This window comes from Sphaerodactylus townsendi, linkage group LG06 (assembly GCF_021028975.2).
Source record: "Sphaerodactylus townsendi isolate TG3544 linkage group LG06, MPM_Stown_v2.3, whole genome shotgun sequence".
Taxonomy (NCBI): domain Eukaryota; kingdom Metazoa; phylum Chordata; class Lepidosauria; order Squamata; family Sphaerodactylidae; genus Sphaerodactylus; species Sphaerodactylus townsendi.
This window is the reverse complement of record NC_059430.1, coordinates 54,060,860-54,083,731: the sequence shown is the minus strand read 5'-3', so window position 1 is coordinate 54,083,731 and position 22,872 is coordinate 54,060,860. Positions and strand designations below refer to the sequence as shown.

The 22,872-nt window shown below is 40.1% G+C and overlaps 1 protein-coding gene across 1 annotated transcript in view; it reads right to left on the bottom strand.

The window, feature by feature from the left end:
• The window catches only part of PPP1R12A (protein phosphatase 1 regulatory subunit 12A), a 154,818-nt gene extending 137,627 nt beyond the window's left edge, over positions 1-17,191 (bottom strand). The window contains 1 exon segment of the mRNA XM_048499848.1: positions 16,833-17,191. Coding sequence (XP_048355805.1) covers positions 16,833-17,069 — 237 coding nt within the window. The 5' untranslated portion in view covers positions 17,070-17,191.
• Positions 17,192-22,872: the final 5,681 nt, after the last annotated feature.

The following is a 22,872-nucleotide window of genomic DNA, read 5'->3' as shown; positions in this document are numbered from 1 at the left end:
GTTTTTAATGAGGGTTCATAACCAAATTGGGGTGGGGGGACCTCCATAGGCTCAAATTTGGCTACCATCTTGAGTTTTAATTATAGGCGTTTTCACTGAATTTTATGTACAAGTAATTTTTTTTTAAAGCTTGTGTGCCACCCTGAGCCTGACTCATGTTGTGGAGGGTTGGGATATAAATGTAATAAAATAAAATTTGAAAAAAAAGTTAGAATCACCAAATGTATAGGTGTGCCAGAACGCATGAACAAAGGGTAAGTTCTTGTGGCCAGCTAGACAGGATTACACCTATTAATTGATTTCAGTCTAATTTTAATATTAATTTCTAAATTCATGCTACCTCATCATGAAAGTCACAAAATATGCCTAAGTAATGGACTAGGCAAGGGTTTTGTCTGTTTTTGGGGTGAGGGGGTGAAGCTGTAAAGCACGTTAGTATCCGTGGGTGAATTTCAATCAGTTGGCTTGTAAAAAAATAATGAACCAGACTTTTTTGGGAGAAAAAAGAATCTAATTGGCTTATCAATAGTCAGTACGTATTCTTTATGCTTCCCCCCCTGTCAGAGGGAAGCCATCCAATCATCCCTTTTGTCCAGTGCCAGACTGCAGTCATATGCAACTTTTATTTGCAGCCATTTTTGTACCCTCCTCTCCTACCAATTTTAGGGTTCTCCCTGCAGCAAAAAAATTGAAGGCAAAATGGCAAACCACCCAGTAACTACAGTCTAAGTATTAGTAAACGGGCCATGTGACATCACTTACCCATGAGTCGGTGGTAATCCCACAGTGTGGACTCACCTTTTACCTTTTTAGATGGAACAAGACCGAAGTTATATGGTAACTGTAACTCTGCTGTCTCCTCGTTTAGGGTGCAATAGCTTGAAAAAGTTTGGGAATCACTGAGCTAGCTGATAGCAGCTATACAACTATTAAAGAAGCTAACAGATTATGAAGCTAACAGATTATGTTATGTGTAGCTAAAGAATTAACATCAAGATTACAGAGAGTTGCTGGTAGATGGAGACAACTATTTTTCAAACATTAAAATATCTATTTCTAAAAGTTTACAGTATGCTGTTAATTACTGTATCCTGTTTTCCACCCATCCAGTGTGGCTATTTAAAGAAGAGTTTTAAGCTTCTGGCTAGACAATCTAAAAGGGGAACTGCTTGCAAAAGTCTGCTTATGGAAGCATCATATACTCAAGATAAAGACTCGTTAAGATATTATGATTTCACATATAACAAACTCATATTGCTAATGGATCTCTTGAATCCATTACTGCAACTTGAATCTTCACTAAAGCAAAATTTAGAGTTTTTTCAAGAGACTTACCACTTTCCTATCTAGATCTTAATCAAGGTATCAGAATTCACAGTGTCCAAAGAATGAAACAGCAGCTCCCAAAAAGGGCATGAAAAAATGCAGTCACAGCAAGTAAATAGTGGGAACAGATGAAGAGGGGGGGGAAAAAAAGGAGTGTTTCAAGTAAGCCTTCACAGAAAGCATTTCCAATTAAAGAAAAACTCTACATGATCGAAGCATAATAAGGATTCTTTTGGCTCCCTTAAGACTAACAAACCTAAGTTTAAACTCAAACTCAAACAGGATCTTTTGATTATATGGAACTATTAAGCCAATTATATAATGCTGCTGTAAATTTCGTTGTGCGTGCACAATGACAATAAAATGCTTATGCTTATGCTTATAAATTTGTCAGCCTAAGGTGGAACAAGACTAATTCTGCTTTTTCTGCAACATGCTAACATGGCAATAGTAATGTGGATTTTCATATATATATATATATGAAATCCATATATATATATATGGATTTTCATACCAAAAAATTGTTCATAACATTTACTGTATTATAAAAAACAAAATCTTATATTCCTGAATACATCCATACATATTGATTAATAAAACACTTCTTACATACCAGTACATTGACAGGACATTGACAGCTATAATTAACATAGTACATATAACAGGACATTGACAGTTACAATTAACGTAGACTTCCAATCTCTGCCCCAACACAAATCTTACTTTGGTTAACTTAAGATTTACTGGAAAATTTCACATGGATAGAAATTATTTTTCTTTGCTAATCTCTTCATTTTTTCAAGCGTCCAGCCTTATTAATGAGAGTTTTCTCTAAATTATCATGCAAAGGAGCAACAAATACAACAATACTATTTAACCTGATAGTTTAATTTTAATCAAAAAATATTTTCAATCTAATTTGTTTACATGCTGCCTATACCACAAAGCCTTAGACAGGTATCTTGCTTTAAGGTAGGATATTAACAGTTCCCAGGTGTCTGTGTATGATTCCCAACTTTGGTTTCTTATCAAAGATTAAAGTTTATCTGTTTCTGCAAAGTCAATTGATTTAAGTATCCAGCCTTCTGATGAAGGTATTCTTTGATCTTTCCACATTTGCGTGTAATAGCAACCTAGCGGCTATAATTATACATAAGAAAAGTTTATCAAGCTTCTGTTTTCCTATTTTCACCATATTTAATAGAAATATTTCCAGGGTAAAACCTAACCCTACTTATGTTATTATTTTAATCAACCCATAAATCCAAAACTTATTTGCTTGATTACATATCATACGTAGAAAAAACAGTCCACCTTGCAAGTGCATTTCCAGCATAAGAAAGAGACTAACTTATCTATTATAGATAATCTTTTGGGGGGTTAAGTTCGTTCTATAGAACATTTTATGGAAAACTAGTTTTACTCAAACAGAAAATCTAGTGCCATCATCCCAAGCTCTTTCCCAATCTTCAAAGCTTATTGTATGACCAACATTATCTTCCCAATGAATCATAACTTTTAAACTATTTCTAGCTGTGTATCAACTTCCACCAATCATTTATACATATTTAATCAGGCGATCGCCTTTCTGACAAAAACTTTTCTCCCAAATTGACTCCTGCATGCAAACTGGTAATTTTTCAATTTTTTTCAATCTCTCTGACAATTGTAAATACCAACTGCATTTGTTCTCTCCTAACATTATTTCTTCTCTGTTTTTTAGTTTTAATTGATGAGAACTATAGTTCAAAATCTACCCTATGTTAAATATTCTTTATGTTCAATGGACTGTTTACTAAATAGACCTTTGTATGGTGAAAAACATTTTAGATTTTTTTTTCAAAGAGAATGTTTTTTATATCTCATCCAAACTTTATGGACAGCCACTCACTCTTATGTAGTGGTTACAGAAATCTTTGTTTGCTTGAACTTTGCCATGACTAATGCCAACCAAAACATAAATCATGACTCTCTAAATGTAATAAATACCTATCTTTTAGTATTAACCATTCTTTCAACCACAGGAAAGCTGCTGCTACATAATAACAGATTACCGTATATACTCGTGTATAAGTCGACCCGCATATAAGTCGAGGTACCTAATTTTACCACAAAAAAACTGGGAAAACTTATTGACTCAGCATTATAAGTCGAGAGGTGGGAAATGCAGCAACTGCTGCTGTAGAAATTCCCCAAAATAAAAAATAGGATACTCAATAAAAATTACATCCAATTGAGGCATCAGTAGGTTTAAATGTTTTGGAATATTTATTTCAAAGAAAAACAGTAAACTGGCTCTGTAAAATGGAAAAGAGGGTCAACAAGAACAATACCATGGTCTCAAATAATAACTTTAAAAAGTTACACAAAAAACTGTAGCTCAATCTCAGCTGCTAAACCAAGCTTAAAACACAAGAGTTAAAATCCTTCAAAACTGGATTCCTCATCCACATCATCTGTATGACCAAATGTAACTCAATCCTTTAGATTTTAAGGAGGGATATCATTGTCAGAGAATGGAAAATCTACTTTCATTAGCTTCCATTGTAAACAATGGGATGGGGAGCACCCCTTTTTGGGGACATCCCAATAACTTTGGGATCCCCTGAGCCCAAACTCTTCACCAAACTCTATTGGTATCATAAGAGACTCTCCTTGATGAGACCACCCAGGTTTGTAACTGAAGTTTATTCCAGTGAGGGTCCAAAGTTATGGGACCCTCAAAAAGGGTAGGCCCCATCTGCACTAATAGCTCCCATTGAAAAAAACAATGGGGAATTGGCACCTCCCTTTGGGGGTCCATAACTTTGGACCCTGAACCAAACTTCTTTACCAAACTTGGCTGGTAATTTCTCATCCAGGAGTGTCTTCTGAGGGTACCCTGAAAATTTGGTGTTGCTAGCATAAAACTGGCTCTCAAGGCTGGCGTGAAAGTAAAAACACACAAAAAAAATTTAATTAACTAAGATATAAGTCAATAACGAGGGGGGAGCTTTTTTCAGCATTAAAATGTGCTGAAAAAATCTCGACTTTATGCATGAGAGGTATACACTGTAGTATGAGTGCTCCTTTAATCCATTCTTACAAATGTCTTAGAGACATTACAGAGAGATGTCTATATATCTTAAAGTCATATAAGTTTTTTAATTGTATTGTTGTTTTTTTCCCTTGCCAAATAAAATTTAAGTATTTTTGTTATTGTTTAAATGATTTTTTTAGATGTTATAATGGGCAAGGTGTGGAATAGAAAAATCATTTATGGTAATATGGACATTCTTATTGCAACTATTCTGCCCATAAATAATAACTGAAGATTTTCCCAGTTCTTCAGTAGAGTTTTAAATTCTTTTCATATTCTTTGATAATTAGAATCAAATATGGAACAATTCTTGTTTGACAAATAAATTCCCACATATTTTACATTCTTTTGAGCTTTCACTCCTAATATAATTTCTAAGTCTTCTATTTGCATATTCGACATATTCCAAACCATTAATTTAGAGTTCTTTTATTAACCTTAAACCCTGACAACTAAGTTCGTAAAATCTACTCAATAACAGATTAGCCTGCTTATTTTGACTTACATTTAGTAAACAAAATATTAAGCAGCACTCTGCTAATTGTAATGTCTCTAAAACAACAAATACTTAAACTGAACTATCTGACTAGTAAAAAAATAAAAGAAGTACAGTTCAAGCTTTATATACAAATTTAAAATTTATGGGGAAATTATTTTATTGGAATAAGACAATATAGCATGCATTTCCCTTACAAAGTTTAAGTTTCGAGGGGCAGAGGGCTTGTAAAACTACTACTACTTTTGGAATCTTACCAACCTCTATTCAGAACAGACTACACATTATTCTACATTTGCATGCTTCAAAAGGACTATCAATTATTTCTATTTGAATATTAGATTTGTGTTGAATGACATCTTGGACTTACCGTGAAGGTGTCTTCTCTTCAGTGGGCCGAAATCATCCGGACTGGTTAGGTCTCATGCCTTCATATAATTTTGTTACTCTTTTTCTCTCTTTTTTTTGTGGCAGGAAAATGAATGACTTCACCCCACTGAAGAGAGGACACTCTCAAAGTAAGTCCAAGGTGTTGTTCTACTGCAGTAGGGCTCCATCATCCAGATTGGTATCATAGCTATATATGGGGAAGCATAAAAAATATATTAAATCCTCATACCTTTGTTTTAGGGCAATACACACTGGAGGACTCTGCTCCTGATCACTGCCTCAGCTGGGTTGATCTGGTCAGTTCTGTAATATTTCATGAAGGTTGAAAAAGTAGACCATGTTGCAGCTCAATAGATTTCTTCCCTCAGTGCACTGGTCATGAACGCAGCTGAAGCAGTGGATGCCCTGGTGGAGAGGGCATAAATGCCCACAGGGTAGCATAGCCATTTGGCTTTGAAGGCCTGTTTTATGCAGTTTGATCCACCATGTTATTGTTGTCTTTGAGGCCTTCTTCTCTATTTTATTGGGACCAAATAGCATCAGACAAAAGAACACCTGACAAACGAAAATCTTTTGTCCTTTCCACGTAGATTTTTAAGGCGCTCTTGATGTTCAGTTTGTGCCAGATTCTCTCCTTTGGATGTGCTGGCCTTGGAAGGTAAGTTTAATTGTTGATTTATGTGGAAGCTAGACACCACCTTCAGTGTCAAGGAAGGAGTTATAGGCTCACGGAGTCTTTGTGAAAAATACAAAATTCCTTCCACATCGATAGTACACATAGTACTGAGACCCTCCTAGTAAACATTAGGGCTACTAGGAAGAATTTTAGCTCTATGGTTTTCAGAGGTTCAAAGGGCTGTTCTATTAGTGATTGAAGAAATTTGTTCAAGTCCCATGTGGGAAATCGGTGATGCCCCAGAGGTACATGCTAAATTGCTCCTTTTAGAAATTTCTGGATGAAGCTGTTCTCATCCTGTTAAATGACAGGATTGCAGATAGAACTGTCACTTGACGCTTCAAGGTGTTGGGTTTCAGAGGCTTTTTCCAGCCTTTCTAAGGAATTGTATAATAGTTGGAGAGCCTGGAGACTCCTTAATAGTTGGAGAGCCTGGATCAACATGATCTCTATGAGGTGATCCACCTCTTCCCACAAAATTTTGTCTTTCGATTTTGTTCTGATTTTGGCACTGGAGAGTTCAGGAACAGGTAAAGTGGAGTGTTTTGAAATTCTATTTTGTAAACACTTAGAATTATGTGTAATACTCAGTGGTCTGAAATGAAGAGCAACCATCTCCAGACAAAAAGCAGGAGTCTACCTCCTATTAAGCAATCAGGCGGACACGTCTTTGAAGCAGGGGTTTCTGTCTAAGAACATAAGAACAAGCCTGCTGGATCAGACCGAGTCCATCTAGTCCAGCACTCTGGTACTCGCAGTGGCCCACCAGATGCCTTTGAGAGCTCACATGAGGGTGTGAAAGTAATGGCCTTCTGCTGCTCCCAAGCACCTGGTCTGCTAAGGCATTTGCAATCTCAGATCACCTTTGAGGGTCCATAACTTTGGACCCCCTGAACCAAACTTTACCAAACCTGGGAGGTATCATCAGGAGAGTCTCCTAAAGATACCCCTGAATCTTAGGCTAAAGCTAGCCCAGGGACCTGTGGGTTTACAATCAGGAACTACAATTCCCATCAGCCCCTACCAGCATGGCCAATTGGCCATGCTGATAGAGGCTGATGGGAATTGTAGTTCCTGAACATCTGGAGAGCCGCAGGTTCCCTACCCCTGGGCTAGCCTAAAAGCTGCACCCCCTGCAGGCCACAAACTGAAAAAAACAAGAAAAAACACAAGAAACACAAACGAACATTTTTGGAGGGGGGGCAAGCAAAACTCAGATTTTGCACCGGGCTCCATTTTCCCTAGCTACGCCTCTGTGAAAATATTCAGAGTAGCTACACTACTGTAACACTCTTAATAGTCAAATAAACTTTTTTAAACAAAGAGACAATAATCTTTTTCCCAATTGTTCTACCAATACACTCTAAGAGATTACTAAAAAGGTGACAGCTGAGGAATGCTTCTATTCTATCGACAGTTTCCACTGACAGTCATTTCAGGAATGTATCTAGTAATACATGACAACTTGGAATGTCTCCACCCACCAGATAGCATCAGAACATGCACTGCTTACTAGGAGCCCTACAGCTTTGCAGCTCCACTTGAGTTTGCCTTTTTATGGTTAAGGCAGATCAACAAAACAAAGATAAACAGAACTATGCTAATAAGGATTTCAGGCATTCAAAATGCACTGATGTGACATATTATGTAAACAATGCAAAGGAAGCTGTGAACCTTCAAATGAGTACTTATGTGCCTGCAATTTTATATTTTGCAAAGGATGTATATGTACAGTCCATGAGTTAATAGCACATAATTACCCAGGTGGTAAACTAAAACATTTCAGTGGCCATAAGAAATGGCTGCTTTGGAAAGTAAACTCTATAGCTTTATAGTCCATCAAAGTCCCAGGTGTTTCCCAACGCAGACCTGGCAATGCTACTGGTACATCTTCCTATATCATCCACATACATGTTCAAATGAAAGATAATCTAAGGACAGCACATCAATAGCAGTCAAGAAGAAATGAACAATGCCTATGTTAACTCACATAATAATCTTTACATTTGGGTTACACAGGCTTTTTTAAAAAACATGCCCAATACAAAAAATGTAACTTCATTTACATGCAGCTAATCACCAGAACACAAATCAATTCAAACCAAAACAGAAAGCATTGTTCAATTTAATAATAAAAAGCTGTGCTATAGACCAAAAAAGGATATACATTTGCAGAAATATGCTACTCACAAGTACTGCAGTATTCTAGAAAATGCTCAATACCCATCACACCTGACAACGGTTTCCTGGAACCTCTTCTCCAAACCTGTTTCTAACTTCATTATAGATATTACAGCCATCCACTTATCCCTAAGCAAACACCTACTTCCAATTTATGGCCCTTTTTCATCAGCTCACTTTCATGCTTTTGTTTTGCACTTCTAACTAGTCAGAGAAGTCACTTACTACAGACATCTTACCTGTCCTGTGCTTTTACCCCTCTTCAAGATCTGGATGTTCTTAGAGTTCACTGGCTGTGTTTGGTGTTCAGCATGAAGAATAAAATCGGTCAAGACACCCAAAACTTTGCTTTTTAAAAAAATAGGTCAAGGATGATTTGGCTACTTTTTTCCCTAATTGTACCCTACATTAAACTGTCAACATACAGCTTTTTTATTAGCTCCAACACCTCTGAGCATTTCAAGAATACGCACCAGGGTTTACCCAACACACAATTTAAGTCAACAGGAAAGAAAAGTAACATTTAAAGAAGTTCAAGTTCTGAGAACTAACTTGTTGGTTTGGACTAAACCTACAACAGCTCAAAGAAAACTGGCACTTTTTGGATACACAATGAAAAAAATCAAAGATATAACCATGGAATGAACGAGTGATACGATGTTGGCCATGGAATGAACTAGTAATATAACATGAAAAATGGTAAATTATGCAAGACAGGCAGGTGTTCAAGATCTCAACTGGGCAAGCTCTCTTCTTATGGTAATATTCATATTTGTAAAAAAAATAGTGCCTGCCACTAAAAGAAAAGATTACCTATACTTAATCAGAATAAAGCAAAACGGACTCTACTGGCCTTTTAAACTATGAATAAGAAATTTTATTTTACATACATACATTCTGGGACTAACAGAAGATTCTATAATACATAAGAAAACATGCCTCTATAGAACAGAGGTCTTCAAACTATGGTCCTCCAGATGTTCATGGGCTACAATTCCCATGAGCCCTACCACTTGGCCATGCTGGCAGGGGCTGATGGGAATTGTAGTCCATGAACATCTGGAGGGCCATAATTTGAAGACCCCTGCTATAGAAGATGTTTTTGGACTAAGAAAGATGATGGAATAGTCACAGGGAATTTTATTCAGAATGATCTACAAGTCAGTATAAAATTCCACCTCTCACTTGATTCTGCACCATTCTATTCTACATTCATAATTAATTTTGAATAACATTAAAATTTCCATTTATTCAAAACATATAAGAGATTTCATTTTCTTAGACCAACACAGCCTTCACAATAAACATATTTTTGACTATCCTAACAGGCATTCAAATTTGGCATGTTGATCTCTTACATTAGTGTTCTTGGTATAAAGTGTAAAAGTGAGCCTCAAGTTTGTTCTATAGTTTATCCACATAAGTCTAGCCAAAATGTTAACCTTTTAGTTTAATTCATATACAGGTCCACATTTAACGTTTAGTACCAAAGATTTTAATTATTATTCAAAAGGAATAATTTTCAAAGAATCCTCAGCATAAGTGATTACCTACATCTTCCTACCCCTGCGTGCCGAGCACATGAGCAATTTTGCACTAGCTTAGGATGAAATCACCCAACAGAAAAACTTAACTTTACTGGACAATATACTTTTGATTATCAAATAAAAAGATATTGTGTTCTCTCTGCTACAGGATCCTCTAGCCCAATTTCACAGAAATTGCTTAATATATGTTTTTTAAAACCAGCAGGGACTCTCAAGAAACTTGAGGGGAAAGTCCCCTTCCCTCTGCCTTTGCTTCCTCCACTCTTCCCATCTAGTCCTACCACTCCCCCTTCCCCCACTTCTATGCACACACTGGGTGCTCCCATAGCAAAGCCTTTGGTCTTCTTTCCCCTGCCCACTTCTAGCACTGCCAGCTGAGCAGGGAGGGATAGCAACAACTCCCACACCCAGTGCCTGCCTCCAGCATTGCCTCCAGTTCAGGGTGGGGGGAGGGAACAGTAACAGCCCTTGTGCCCTCGCTCTTTACACCCAAAACAGGCTGGCTGGGCAAGGAAAGAAATGGGGAGATAAAGAGTACAGCAGCAGTGAAAGGGGAAGATAGTTGCCTCTTTGGGGCTCTTTATAGCCCATTATGCATATTTATTTAAAATCATATCCCAGTGTGTACAAAGGGAGTTACTACCAGGTTATTATCAGACAAGATAATTACTTCCCTGTCTGACCAGATGATCTTCTAGAAGCAAACCTACATTTTTATTACCAGGTTATAACCACTGCTAGAGGTGCTTCACACAACCTGCACTTGTTGTTGCCCCTTCCTGTACAAGGCTGTCCTTGCCATATTAATCCATGTTTCAGTAACTCCCGAGATAGACTAATAGAATGCAATTTACTTAGCACTTTCCTCAAGATACTTGAGATATTCAGCTAGGGCAAATGTGATTGCCTGCCTTCCCATAGTTATGAGAAGCACACCTTTAACCAACACACACTGCACTTCGCATGGGCTGTCAGTGTGTTTCCAGACTCATTTCAAGGGATCCAGAATGCAGCAGTCCATATTAATAGACGTCAGTCATGTAACACATACAACAGTAATACTACAGAAGCCAAACTGACTACTGTTTGCTTCCAGATTATTTTATTACATTTCTACCCCATCCTTCCCCTTTCAGGCTCAGGGCGATCCAATTCACAGTGTTCATTTTGACCTTTAGCACCTTTTACAATACTTGGTCATATTGTGAGAAGACAAAGACATTGAAAAAGACAATAGTATTAGCAAAAGTTGAAAACAGAGGAAAAGAGGAAACCTAATATGAGATGGATTGATTGACTATAAAGGAAACCATGGCCCTTAGTCTGTGAGACCAGAGCAAGGTTGTTAACCACAAAGACATTTCGGAGAAGATTAATTCATAGGATCACTGTGAGGCAGAAGCCACTTGACGGCACTTGCACACACATACGCACAGCCTGGGATCATCCCACTTTTAGGATCATCTCTCTCCTCATACATCAGTGATGGCGAACCTTTTCGAGACCAACTGCCCAAAATTGCAACCGAAAACCCACTTATTTATTGCAAAGTGCCAAGGCAGCAATTTAACCTGAATAACCCTCTCAAGCAGGGGCCAGCCTGCTGTAGCCTCCAGCAAGTCCCACATGTGCCGCTCTGCACCTCTGCCGCCCCCCCGCCCCCGGGCAGCAGCCACCTGGAGCACAGGCACCAGGCCCGCCAGCCGAGTCCTCCATGCTCGCTGAGATGAACACACATCAAGTCCAGCGGCACAAGCCAGCCTAGATGTGTGTGTGGGGAGGCGATTTTCCCCCCACATGATGAACTCTGTGAGCGTGTGCCCACAGAGAGTGCTCTGAGTGCCACCAATGGCACCCGTGCCATAGGTTCGCCACCACTGTCATACATGCAGAACAACCTTATTATCTTCACAACAAGGTATGTTCTCTTTCCCTCAATGAAGGTAAGATCTTTAATTATCAGGGCAAGAATGATAGCCTATCTTATGGAATGACAGCCTCCTCTCTTATTCAGGTGTGGCAGTGTAAAGCTGTATTGTTTAGGTAGTTTTTTCCTGACTCTGTTTTGTTGTGTTTAGTTTTTATAAGTTCTGAAATGTCAGGTTTCTGGTCAAATGTAATTTGCTTTAATTTGTTGTAAACCGCTTTAAGAAACGAGCAAGCAGTACAGAAATATAGCATATAAACAAAGTGTCATCATTGAATGACTGACTCACTGATAGGCCCTCTAGTTAACACACTGTTTTCCAGAGAAATCAGTAAACTCACTTCTCCACATACAACAATTTGATAAATCATCTTTCTTGAGGTTTCTTGATATAATTTTTTATATTACAGCTCTTTTTAGGTTCTACAGTTTTAATCATTATGATGTTTATTTTGTTTCTTTTACTTAAAAAATTATTTTGGTTTAATTGATTTCATTTTTATGCGTCACTGCTTCGTTTTACCTTCTAAGCCAGTGGTTCTGAACCTTCCTAATGCCGCGACCCTTTAATACAGTTCCTCATGTTGTGGGGACCCCCAACCCTAACATTTATCCATTTTACAGATGGAGAACACTGATGCAGAGAGTCTTAGGCGACCCCTGTGAAAGGGTCATTCGCAACCCCCGGGTTGAGAACCACTGTTCTAAGCCATAAAGATTGCTTAAGTGAACAGTAGGATATAAATCAATAAACATAATTGAGGTTTTAACATTTAAAAACACTACATATTCCAGAATCCACACACCTGCAGGACTGTCACTCTTCGTTTTAAGCTATATCATAGCCCAAACTGAGCCATGTTCTACATGCCTTCCCAGGGACAGATTAGATCCAGTTGGGCTTCTGCTACTGAAGCCGGTGGGTTCTGGGATGCTCTGCCTTTTCCATCCTTTGAAAGGGGTATAAAATTGTATTTCAAACCAACTCCAGTAATTCCTTACAGTGCAACCCTAAGCTGAATCACACCCTTCTAAAACGATCACCTTCAATGGCATCGGAAGGAAGAAACTATTATTCCATGAATGGCAGTTTATTGCTATACTCTCATCCACAGAAAGATGACAGTAGAATTCTATATTAATCCGCCACTTCAGGGACCTTCTTTATTTTAGAATGTTCCACTTGGGCCCTAGTGCCTGCCTAGTTCTGTCCCCAAGGCACTAGGACGCAAGCAGAGCATTCTAGAACAAAGAAGGTCCAGGAAATGGTGGATTAATATACAATGGTACTGTTATCTGTCAATGGAAAAGAGTATACATGGATATGTTTATTGCATGTTCATATGAATCTCTATTTTTGGTATCTATTTTGAAAACGGTGAAAAATTACTCTAGAAAAGGTAGTTTTTTTAAGTACGCAGAAAATTGCAACTCTAACCAAATGCAGAATTATAATCAAGAATGCTATCTGAACATACCTCAGGATAGTTACTAAATGGAAACTATAATTTTCAGATAAAATTGTGTTAAGATCTCAACTCCAAATAAATGTGGCAAACAAGACATACTTCATAACACTTATTCATCTATGAAAAGAAGTGCAGAGAAAGTAATTTTTAATCTGTCCAAGAAAACACTAATTTGTAAACTGCTTCAGCATAACAATTTTGTCCAGGGAGACAGGCCTTGGTTCAGAGGTAGGGCATTTGGTCAGAATGCAGAAGATGCCAGGTTCGATCCCCATCACCTCCAGTTAAAAGAATCACACAGTAAAAGATCTCCACCAGATACCTGGAGAGGTGCAACCAGATTGGGTAACAGATTTTGCCAAACCAAAGATCTGATCTAGTAGGCAGCTTCATATGCCATATGTGCATAGAAAGAATGGTAGGCAAATGAAAAATGACATTGTAGGTGAACAATTTCTTTCTGCCTCAGAGGTCAGCACAAATATGCAAAATATTAAGAAATGCTCTCCACCCATAAAGACTAACCAACAGGAAAACACTTCTGAAGGGTTTTTCATTATTCTTTTGACATTATATTCACACATTCACAAATTACAAGCATAATTTTCAACTAAATATATGCTTTCAGAACAGAAAAGTTACTTAAATCAAAGAAGTAATCTGTGAGAGTTAAATCATTCCACACAAAGCTAGTGTTACCTGTCTATATTGAAAATGCTGCCACCCTAAGTGGAGTCAAACCTTTCCATGGGCCCTTTCCAAGTTTAAGGGCCCTTTCCAAGTTAACTGAAGATAATGTACTTAGTAGGATGGAACTCTGGTTAGGGAGTCATTGTAACCCACATACTTACATTTTAAAATATTATGTTTGAGGCTCTGGCCTTGCTGTCCCAGAAAGATATAGACAAGTCTATCATTTTTAATATACCAATTTCTATTAGTTGTGTACCAAAACTTAACCTCAGTAGACACACCAACAGAAACTGGTACATTCTTTGACCAGCAATGATTGAAACAAAGTTCCAGTTTCTATTATGTCAAAAGTCTGAACAAATAGTTAAAGCTGCAGAAGTGCAGGATTCAGATTTTCCAACAGTAGAATCCTACATAGCAAGAGAAGCTGACGTAACAAGATCTCATAAATGAACTTCCCATAGTAGACACAGCCTCAGGTACTGCATCCTAAATACAAAGTAGCAAATGCCACCTAAACTGCTTCATACGCGAACAATTCCACAACATAACTATTTCAGAGATTATATAATAATTACAACTTTATGGCTGTGATCTAATATATACTTGGAAAGGGCCCTTAAAATAAACAGGAAATGCTCCCAAGTACACACATTTAGAATCCAAGAAACCCACCCAAGTTTCCAACTTCGCTAATATTTTTAGTGATATCACCACTGAATGCACTAAGAAATGGACAGATCTATGCAGAAATTCCCATCCAGAGCCACTGTGGTTTAGTGGTCTCGGACTAGGATCTGGGTGATGCTAGTTTGAATCCCCATTCTGTCATGGAAGCTCACTGCATGACCTTGAGCCAGCCACACATTCAGCCTTACCTACCCCATGGTATTGTCATGAGGATAAGGAGAGAGAATTATGTAAGCCACCTGAGGCCCCAAGGGAGGATCAAGGCAGAGTATAAATTAAATAAATAAATCCCCAAGCTGCCAGAATAAACTGCAGTATTGACAAAGTTAACCATGTGGAATAAGCCTACCCAAGATACTGTAGCAACTACTTGCCCCATTACCTTTTTGCAGTCATAGAACAACAACAGCATTTTTTTGCTGTCGTTACACAAAGATCTAATTTTGGATCTTCTAAAGCTTGCAAAATAGATTAGCATCTAAGCCAATAACAGGTTGCTAGATACAATAAAATGATTTCTCCAGGGTGATGGGAAACAGCTGGAAGAAAATGTTTTACCAAAATTAGTTCTATTTTATTTGGAATACTTTTATGCCACCTCTTCAGAGTCTTGCACAAGGCAGCTGACATTTAAAATCAAATGCTGTCATCTAATCATCTTTTTCTAATCCACCCCTTCATCCAACAAGTTCAGAAGGCATACATAGTTCTCTCCATCTCCATGCTATCATCTCAGCCACCCACTGAGGTAAGTTAGGCTGAGAGAATGACTATCTCAGAATCGCTTCTTGAGCTTTATGGTAGAGCAGAGATTTGATGTCAGGTCTCCTCCAGTACTCAACCACTGCACCACATTGACACTTACATGCAAGTTCTATATATTTTTCATTGATTTTTCTTAGTAGAGCCTATTTATAAACCTGCATGAATTTTCTGAACAGATTACACTCTTTTCACTGGAAACCAGCTTTCATTTAGGAGGCAGGGCTGATTATGCATCTTGCACAACAATAAAAACAAAATATGTATAACATGCAAGTTATCTTGAAGCAACACATAAACAGGGAGGCTTCCCTAATACTTATTTCATAATCCATAATTTTTAATACATACTATCTTTAAATATGTTCCTTACAATTGATGAACTACTACACTATCAACTAATTACCATGCTGAATAAAGATGATCCCTGTATGAATCAACAGAAAATCCTTATTGCTGTGTCTTTATGGAAATACCAGAACAACGAACGTTCAAACAAAACTGAAACTGTCAAAGTGATTATTCTTGATGTTCAGTGAACTAATGCTGTTATTGCTTTTGGCCTGTTAATAGAACGTTGAAGTATTCAAGCAAACCCGCATTATGTCCAGATTGCCACAGTCTTTCCTTATTTGGATAATATTTTGAGATTCCAATCAGGCTCATATAAAACTTTAACATGCACATAGCATCCATTTTGAAAAAACTTCAACCAGTCTCCTTTCCACTTTAGCTTCGTAAAAAAGTGTTTTCAATGTACAAATATAAACCAGTGTTACAGCACTAATGATTTTATACCTTTCCACACTTAAGAAAAAGCACACACACTGGACAGATATCAAGTACTGAAGGGCTGAAGTTCATATTGCACAGCACAGCCTAAAACATCAGGAAAGAAAGACACTAACACCCACCTTTAGACAGTAAGAACAAAAAGACAGAGGGGGTATTTTCTTCAGAATAGGGTGGTCATATTTACACTTCAACGGATTTGGGGAAAGGGACACAGGAACTAGTGGCTATTCAGGAGAGACAAACCCTAAAAGTTCCAGCTGTGGGGACGAATATCCACATTTATTTTAACCTCCCACCCTTCAAGATGAGGGGGCTATTCTTTCCCATCTGGCCACAATCGGGTGGGGGGGAGTGGTGCCACCGCCCTCCTCTTCTCCCTGCCTCTCAGGGCAACAACCCCCCCCCCCCGCGCCCCAATAAACCGCTCAGCTCTGCCAAGCGGAGACCCAAATACCAACCATCTTCCAGGAAAGGCAAAGTAAGGCCCTAAACCGCCCAACCAGGCGCCTCCTCCGCAAAACACAACACTCCTGGGCCCAAAAGAGATGGGTGCAGCCAGCCCAGGTGCCCTAGACAGCAGTGGGAGGGGGGAGAGAAGGGAGGCGGTCTATCCAGCAGCCCCTTCCCCAGGTGACATAACTCTGGCTGGGCAGAGAGGAAAGCCATTCCTGCCGTCCGGCCTCCCCTGAAATCCAGGTGTCTAGAGGAGGCCGGGGGCGGTGATGTAGGCCCCAACCTCGCCGAAGGCTCCGCCGCAGCTCAAGCCAAGCTAGGCCCGGTCTCGAACGGGCAGACACGGACCTGGTGCAGAGCGGTGAGTCCGTCCACATTGGCGTAGTTGATGTCGGCGCCGCGCTCCAGCAGGCGCAGCACCTCCTCGGTGTCGCCGCTCGAGCAGGCGGCCAGGAAGACGGCCCCGTCGTCGAACTTCACCTTGGTCTTCTTGCGCTTCACAACTGGCGGCTCCAGGTCGGTCTCGGAGCCGATCCAGCGCTTCAGCTGCTCGTTCCGCTTCTGCTTGGCGTCCGCCATCTTCATGCCCCGCTCGGCTCTCGTCCCTTCCCCTCACTCGCCCTGCGCTTCAGCGGCGGCGGCAGCAGCGATCCGCACCCAGCCGAAGAGGCAAGCACCGCCTGTATCCCACAGAACACCGCGGCGGACCGCTCGCTTAGCCCCTCCCTCCTCCTCCTCCTCCTCCTCCACCGCCGCCTCCCGCCTACCACCACTACAGAGCGAGCGCCGCGAAGCGCCGCCCGAGAATCCCAGCGCGCCTATCTCGCTCTCTGGCTGTCTAGCGCGAGCTGGAGGAGGAGGAGGAGGGGAGGGAAAACACCCGGCTTCCTCGACGTCCTCTCGCGAGATCTCTGAAGAGACGAATCGTCGGCGAATAAGGCTTCCTTGAGACAGTAGGGTGGGAAGCCGCGTCAGTCAGAGTTAAGGGGAGGCGAGCTCAGAAAGGGTGGGGAGGAGGGTCGCCCTAAGTGGCAGGTTTTGTTCGTTTTCCGTGAGGGAAACGGGCTCAGCTGACTGGCTTCTCCGTTCGCTAACCAAGCGGAGCCTTTTGAATTCAACAGCTCGTTCCGGGGATCCCTTTTTATGCATAGCTCTGCGTGGGAAAGAGGGGGCGCGGGAGCGCCAACACAGGGGAAACGCAGCCTGTCTCTCGCTTACCCCTCGGGTCGGACTCGCCTGCTGCTGCACTGGTCGCTGATCGAAATGCTTAAAATCCTGATGCTGTGTAGAGAAGTTCAAACCGCGAAATTGTGCTTACCCCAATGAGGCTGTGTTTCCTGGTTACGACTAGGCCGCGACTTAAAATCATGTTAACTTTTTAAAAGCTCTTTTCCCCACGAATCGTAAAGTTCGCGTCTTAAAGAGCGGTTTTGCTGCAACCCCGTTCCGTGCGTGTTTGCATGGAAATCTCATGGTATTCAGTGGGGTTTACTCTCCCGCCAATGTAGAGCGGATTGCATTCATTTAAGCTATACCTTCAGAGTAAGCAACGGCATTTACTTCAGAATAAATGTGCATAGGATTTAATGTCCTGTAGGATGTGCTGTTCTTAATGTGGCAAAACACAGGTTCTTAATTTTTAAAAAAACGATGTGGTTTTAGAAATCTCAACTAACAATTTCAGACTTTATCAGAATCTTTACTAACAAACTCAGGAAAAAAAGATTATCAAACAATACTGCTGAACATTTGTATGGGAAGAGGGAGATCAGTAATCGCAGTGTTCGCTGAAGATATCATAGTTTTTACCCACAATACTGACTAATATTTTGTGAAATTGGTCTCTTATTCCAAAGTATCATAAATCACTAAAAAAAACCTGGTGCTACAGAAAATAATTATTAACAGTAATAATTCTGCACGATTCTGTTTTTGTTTGTTTGTTTGTTTCCTTGAGCCTCAAATCTACCCTTCCAGGTTAGTGGATACAGTTTCTACAGGACGTTCTGTTTTTGAGAGTGAGTACAGTATGGGAGCTAACTTGGACCAGCAAACTTTGGTTCCCTAATCAAACATGAAGCTTATTGAATGTTATCTCTGAATTTAAACTGAACCACACAAGATTGCTATAAAGATTAAATAATCCCCTGGTATAAACCACCCAATTCAATAAAGATATTTATTTATTTATTTCATTTATACCCTGCACTACACCAAAATCCCAGGGTGGTTAGGCATAATACATACAGCAAACAACAATAAACTTGGATTGCAAAATCAAAGAACAAGAACGGCATAAATAAACCAGTGCTAAGTGCACTAGTTTAATGTATGTCATCGTTTTTGGATGCTTTCACAAAAACAAATAAGTCAATGGAACAGAGCCAGGTTTTCATCATTCCTTTACCATTCATTAATGGCATACCTATTCTCTTTAGGCACAAGAAGTCAAATTTGCTAGACAATAACCCTTCATTGGTCTTTGTTGAAATTGACAGTCACACTAACAAAAAATATATATTTAGTAAACCAACTGAATATGACATTAATCGTATGAGATTTAAAATACATTGCCTTGAATAGCATGGGCTTGCATAACATACAACCCAATCCAGATGGTGGATGAATCGTCTTGAGACAGCTGTGCAGGGTTGTACAAGCAGATTTGCCCTCCCCAGGGCACTTACCTGCACTCTTCTGGGATGCCAGGATACAGTGCTGAGTGCTGCATCAGAACTCCCCGCAGCCACCAGCCCTATTGGTACAGTGGGGGTGTTCCCAGGGATGGAGCTGACATTAGTCAGCTTCCACGCTTGGTTTACAAGGAAGTGTGTGGCCCAGACTTTGGACTTAGGCCACCCTTTTGGGAGGTGTAAGTCTACTGATCCCAATGGAGGGCTTTCTGGTAGCTGGAAGGTGGTTTGGGTTTTCCTCCCCCCACCACCACTGGAAAGCCCTCTGGAGGTGGCAAGATGCTGCCATGGCAGTACTGGCTCCAGCCACCCAGGCTCTGGATTGGGCTGCCCGTCTGATAGTAACACTTTAAGTCTACCACCAATGGATAACATAAAATGTCATGAAACAAAGGATGAATAGTTTGTGAATATTATTCACCTATGGTTTATTCACTTATGGTGGATGTACAGCACTCCTTTAGCAATCCATTAGGATGGTGCATTCAAATGCTCACTTGCTGTAAGTGCGATCCGGGCAGGGGTACTGAAAGTGCTCAGTGAGATACATTGGTATAGTGACCATGTCCATAAGGAATGGATTGGTTGTGCTGTTGTGCAGTGACCAGCTGCCTTTGCTGCAGCAGTCCTCAAGATTATGCTATGTATCTCAAGCTGCCATGCTGTGTGCACTTACGAGGTTGCTTTTACCATGATTTTCAGCAATTAAATATGCTTAGGAAGTTCAAGAGTGCTTAATAAACTTCAGCGCCTCATTTCTTGAGGGTTACAGCTTATTCTGACAACTTTAAAGCTGATATTCAGATGAGCCTAGATTTTAGTTAAGTCAAACTATTTCACAAACTTTTAATATGTTGACTGTTTATTACTATTTAAGCAGATCTTCCTCACCTGCTTTCCCCATAATTCACCTGTAACTTAATTCCACCATTACATTTTGATGCTGCCTTTAAATCCAGCAGATTTGTACAATCAATTGTTATGACAGTGCTCACAGGATTAGGTCATGTGCTGTCTGTTTAAAATGTGTGGGAACCGGTATTTGTTTTGTTTGCATTGATAAATTAAACTTAAAACATATGAGACCCTTTTCAAGATATTTCCATAGAAGATGTAGATTTGTTAAAAGCTAACTTATAGCCTGCTTTACTAGTTGTGTACTGATGAGGCTTGTGCAAGCAACCAAGAACATTTTGTCCAATCTCCTTCAGGCTATGGAAACATTCCTCTAATTTCCTCAGGGTAGGGATTTTATTTTTTACCCCATGGACAGTGCTAAGCATGTTCATCCTTTATAATTTCCATGATGGGGAGGAAGAACAACCAATAGTGAAAAGCAACTGCACCATCAGTATACAGGGGACTAGAAATTATTTTAATACTGCTTATCTCTGTTCAATGAATATAGTGTTTACTGTCATCATATTAATTAGCTAATAGCTTTCTGCCTCCAGATATATAATGTATTAGAAGAGACCTAAAAGTAGCAAAGTTTTGTTTGTCAAGAAAAAAGCAGACTAGATGGGACTAAGTAATAACAAATGTAAAGATCTCCTACAGTTAATTAGAAGCAGTAGTAGTTAATTGTCTTCCAGACTCTTAATTCTCTTGCATTTTTATTAGCTTATTTTATTCAAGCAACCTGATCTATAATTAAAAAGATCTGCTTCTTACTTTTCAGGAAGGAAAAGCCACCCAGCTTGCCAATATTTGCAGAATTTATAAGATTAAATTTTGCTGCCCTCAGTGACCTGTATTATGAGTCAGGATTTGTAATCTATTTTAGTACCAAACAGTTTGATTTGGAAGATCCAAAGAAAATGGTAGCATGAGTGAATCTTTTCCAGCAGTATGCATCATGCTTCTAAAGTAGGGAAACATTTTGAATACAGAGAGCATTTGGATCATAAGCCTTACGTAGAAGTGAGCAATAGTAGTATTATGGCTAACTGTGATATAAAGGTGAACCACACAGCTGCTGATATTATGAGTTATATTTCGCATAATGAAAAACAAGTGTTAATTTGCTTTCTGGGTAACTAGTGGACCAATTGGGGGGGGCAACTTGTGGAGGCTGCACGTCTACATGCCAGCTCTCTGAGTTGCCCAGAAAAGGGGCTGGGAACCATGTCAGTGCTCCCAAGCTGCAACCAGTCCCATCAGCACAGCAGGGGCATGCTGGAGGTGTTTCCAGGTGTTCCCAGAGCTGACATTATTCAGTTTCCAACCAGGGTTTGCTCCTGGGAACACAGGGCCTGGGGCCTTTGACTTATACAACCTGAAAACGTGGCACAAGTCGAGTTAGCCCTATGAAAGGCTTTCAGGCAGGGATTTTTTTTTATTTTAGCAGCTTCCCTGCACTTCCTGAAAGCCCTCTGAAGGCGATGAGGTGGTGTGGTAGCAGCACCATCCCTGGCTGTCTTGGGCTGCCATATATTGTTCAGTTGCAGTGATTAGCATGTCATACTAGGATGTGAGAGACCCAGATTCAAATCTCCACCAAAGCAGCATGACCTTGGGCCAGTCATATACTTTCAGTCAATCTGCCTTACAATGGTATTGTGAGAATAAAACATAAGAGGAGAATGTCATGAGCAACTTTGAGTTCTCTTTGAGAAGAAAAATGGGGTATATATGAAGTAAATAAATAAATAGATTCACTAATATAATTAGATATATTGTAGTATGATAACTTTCTTTGTACAGTTTATTCTGAAAATCTGTGTGATCTAAATTTCTCTATTGGTAACAAATGTATATGTTTGGGAACATAACTATTTAACTTTGTGTTTCACTATCACATTGTAGAACTCAGGCAGGTGTTATATATCAGGGCCTAATTTGGCTGAAATGTCTTCGCTGCCTCAGATGGAGAGAGCTGGGGGCAGAAGCGTTCCTCCCATTGGGCAAAGTGGGCAGTTGCCCAGGGGGCCCCCTTGTGGGGGACGCAAAAACTGCAGGTTCGTTTGTGGGATTTTTGTATTTTCAGTGTTTTTCCGTACTTGGCCTGTAGAGGGCGCAGTTTTAGGCTAGCAGCACCAAAATTTCAGGGATGTTTCGGGAGACTCTCCTGATGCTATCACCCAGGTTTGGTGAAGTTTGTTTGAGAGAGTCCAGAGTTATGGACTCCCAAAGGGGTGCCCCATCCCCCATTGTTTCCAATGGGAACTAATAGGAGATGGGGCTACACCTTTGAGGGTCCATAACTTTGGACCCCCTGAACCAAACCTCACCAAACCTGGGTGGTATCATTAGGAGAGTCTCCTAAATATACCCTGAAAGTTTGGTGCTCTAGCTTAACAATTGCACCCCTGACAGCAGGGACCCTCCAAATTTCTCCAGATTTTCCTTTTAAACCCCCCCCCCCCCCCGGGCATGGATTTAAAGGGAAAATCTGAGGTGCCCAGTTTAAACATTGCAAGTGATGCTGTTTCAGGGTGGGGGAGAATCAATCCCAAAATAGCATCACTTTTAATGTTGTTTAAACTGGGAACTCCTTTAAGGTGGATTTAAAAGGAGAATCTGGGCTCCCTAGCTTAAACAAGTGATGCTGGAATCCACCCCCAAACAGCATTATTTTCAATGGTGTTTAAACTAGGGAGCCCAGATTCTCCTTTTAAATCCACCTTAAAGGGAGAATCTGGGGTTCCCAGTTTAAATAACATTGAAAGAGATGCTGTTTCCCCCAATCGGGG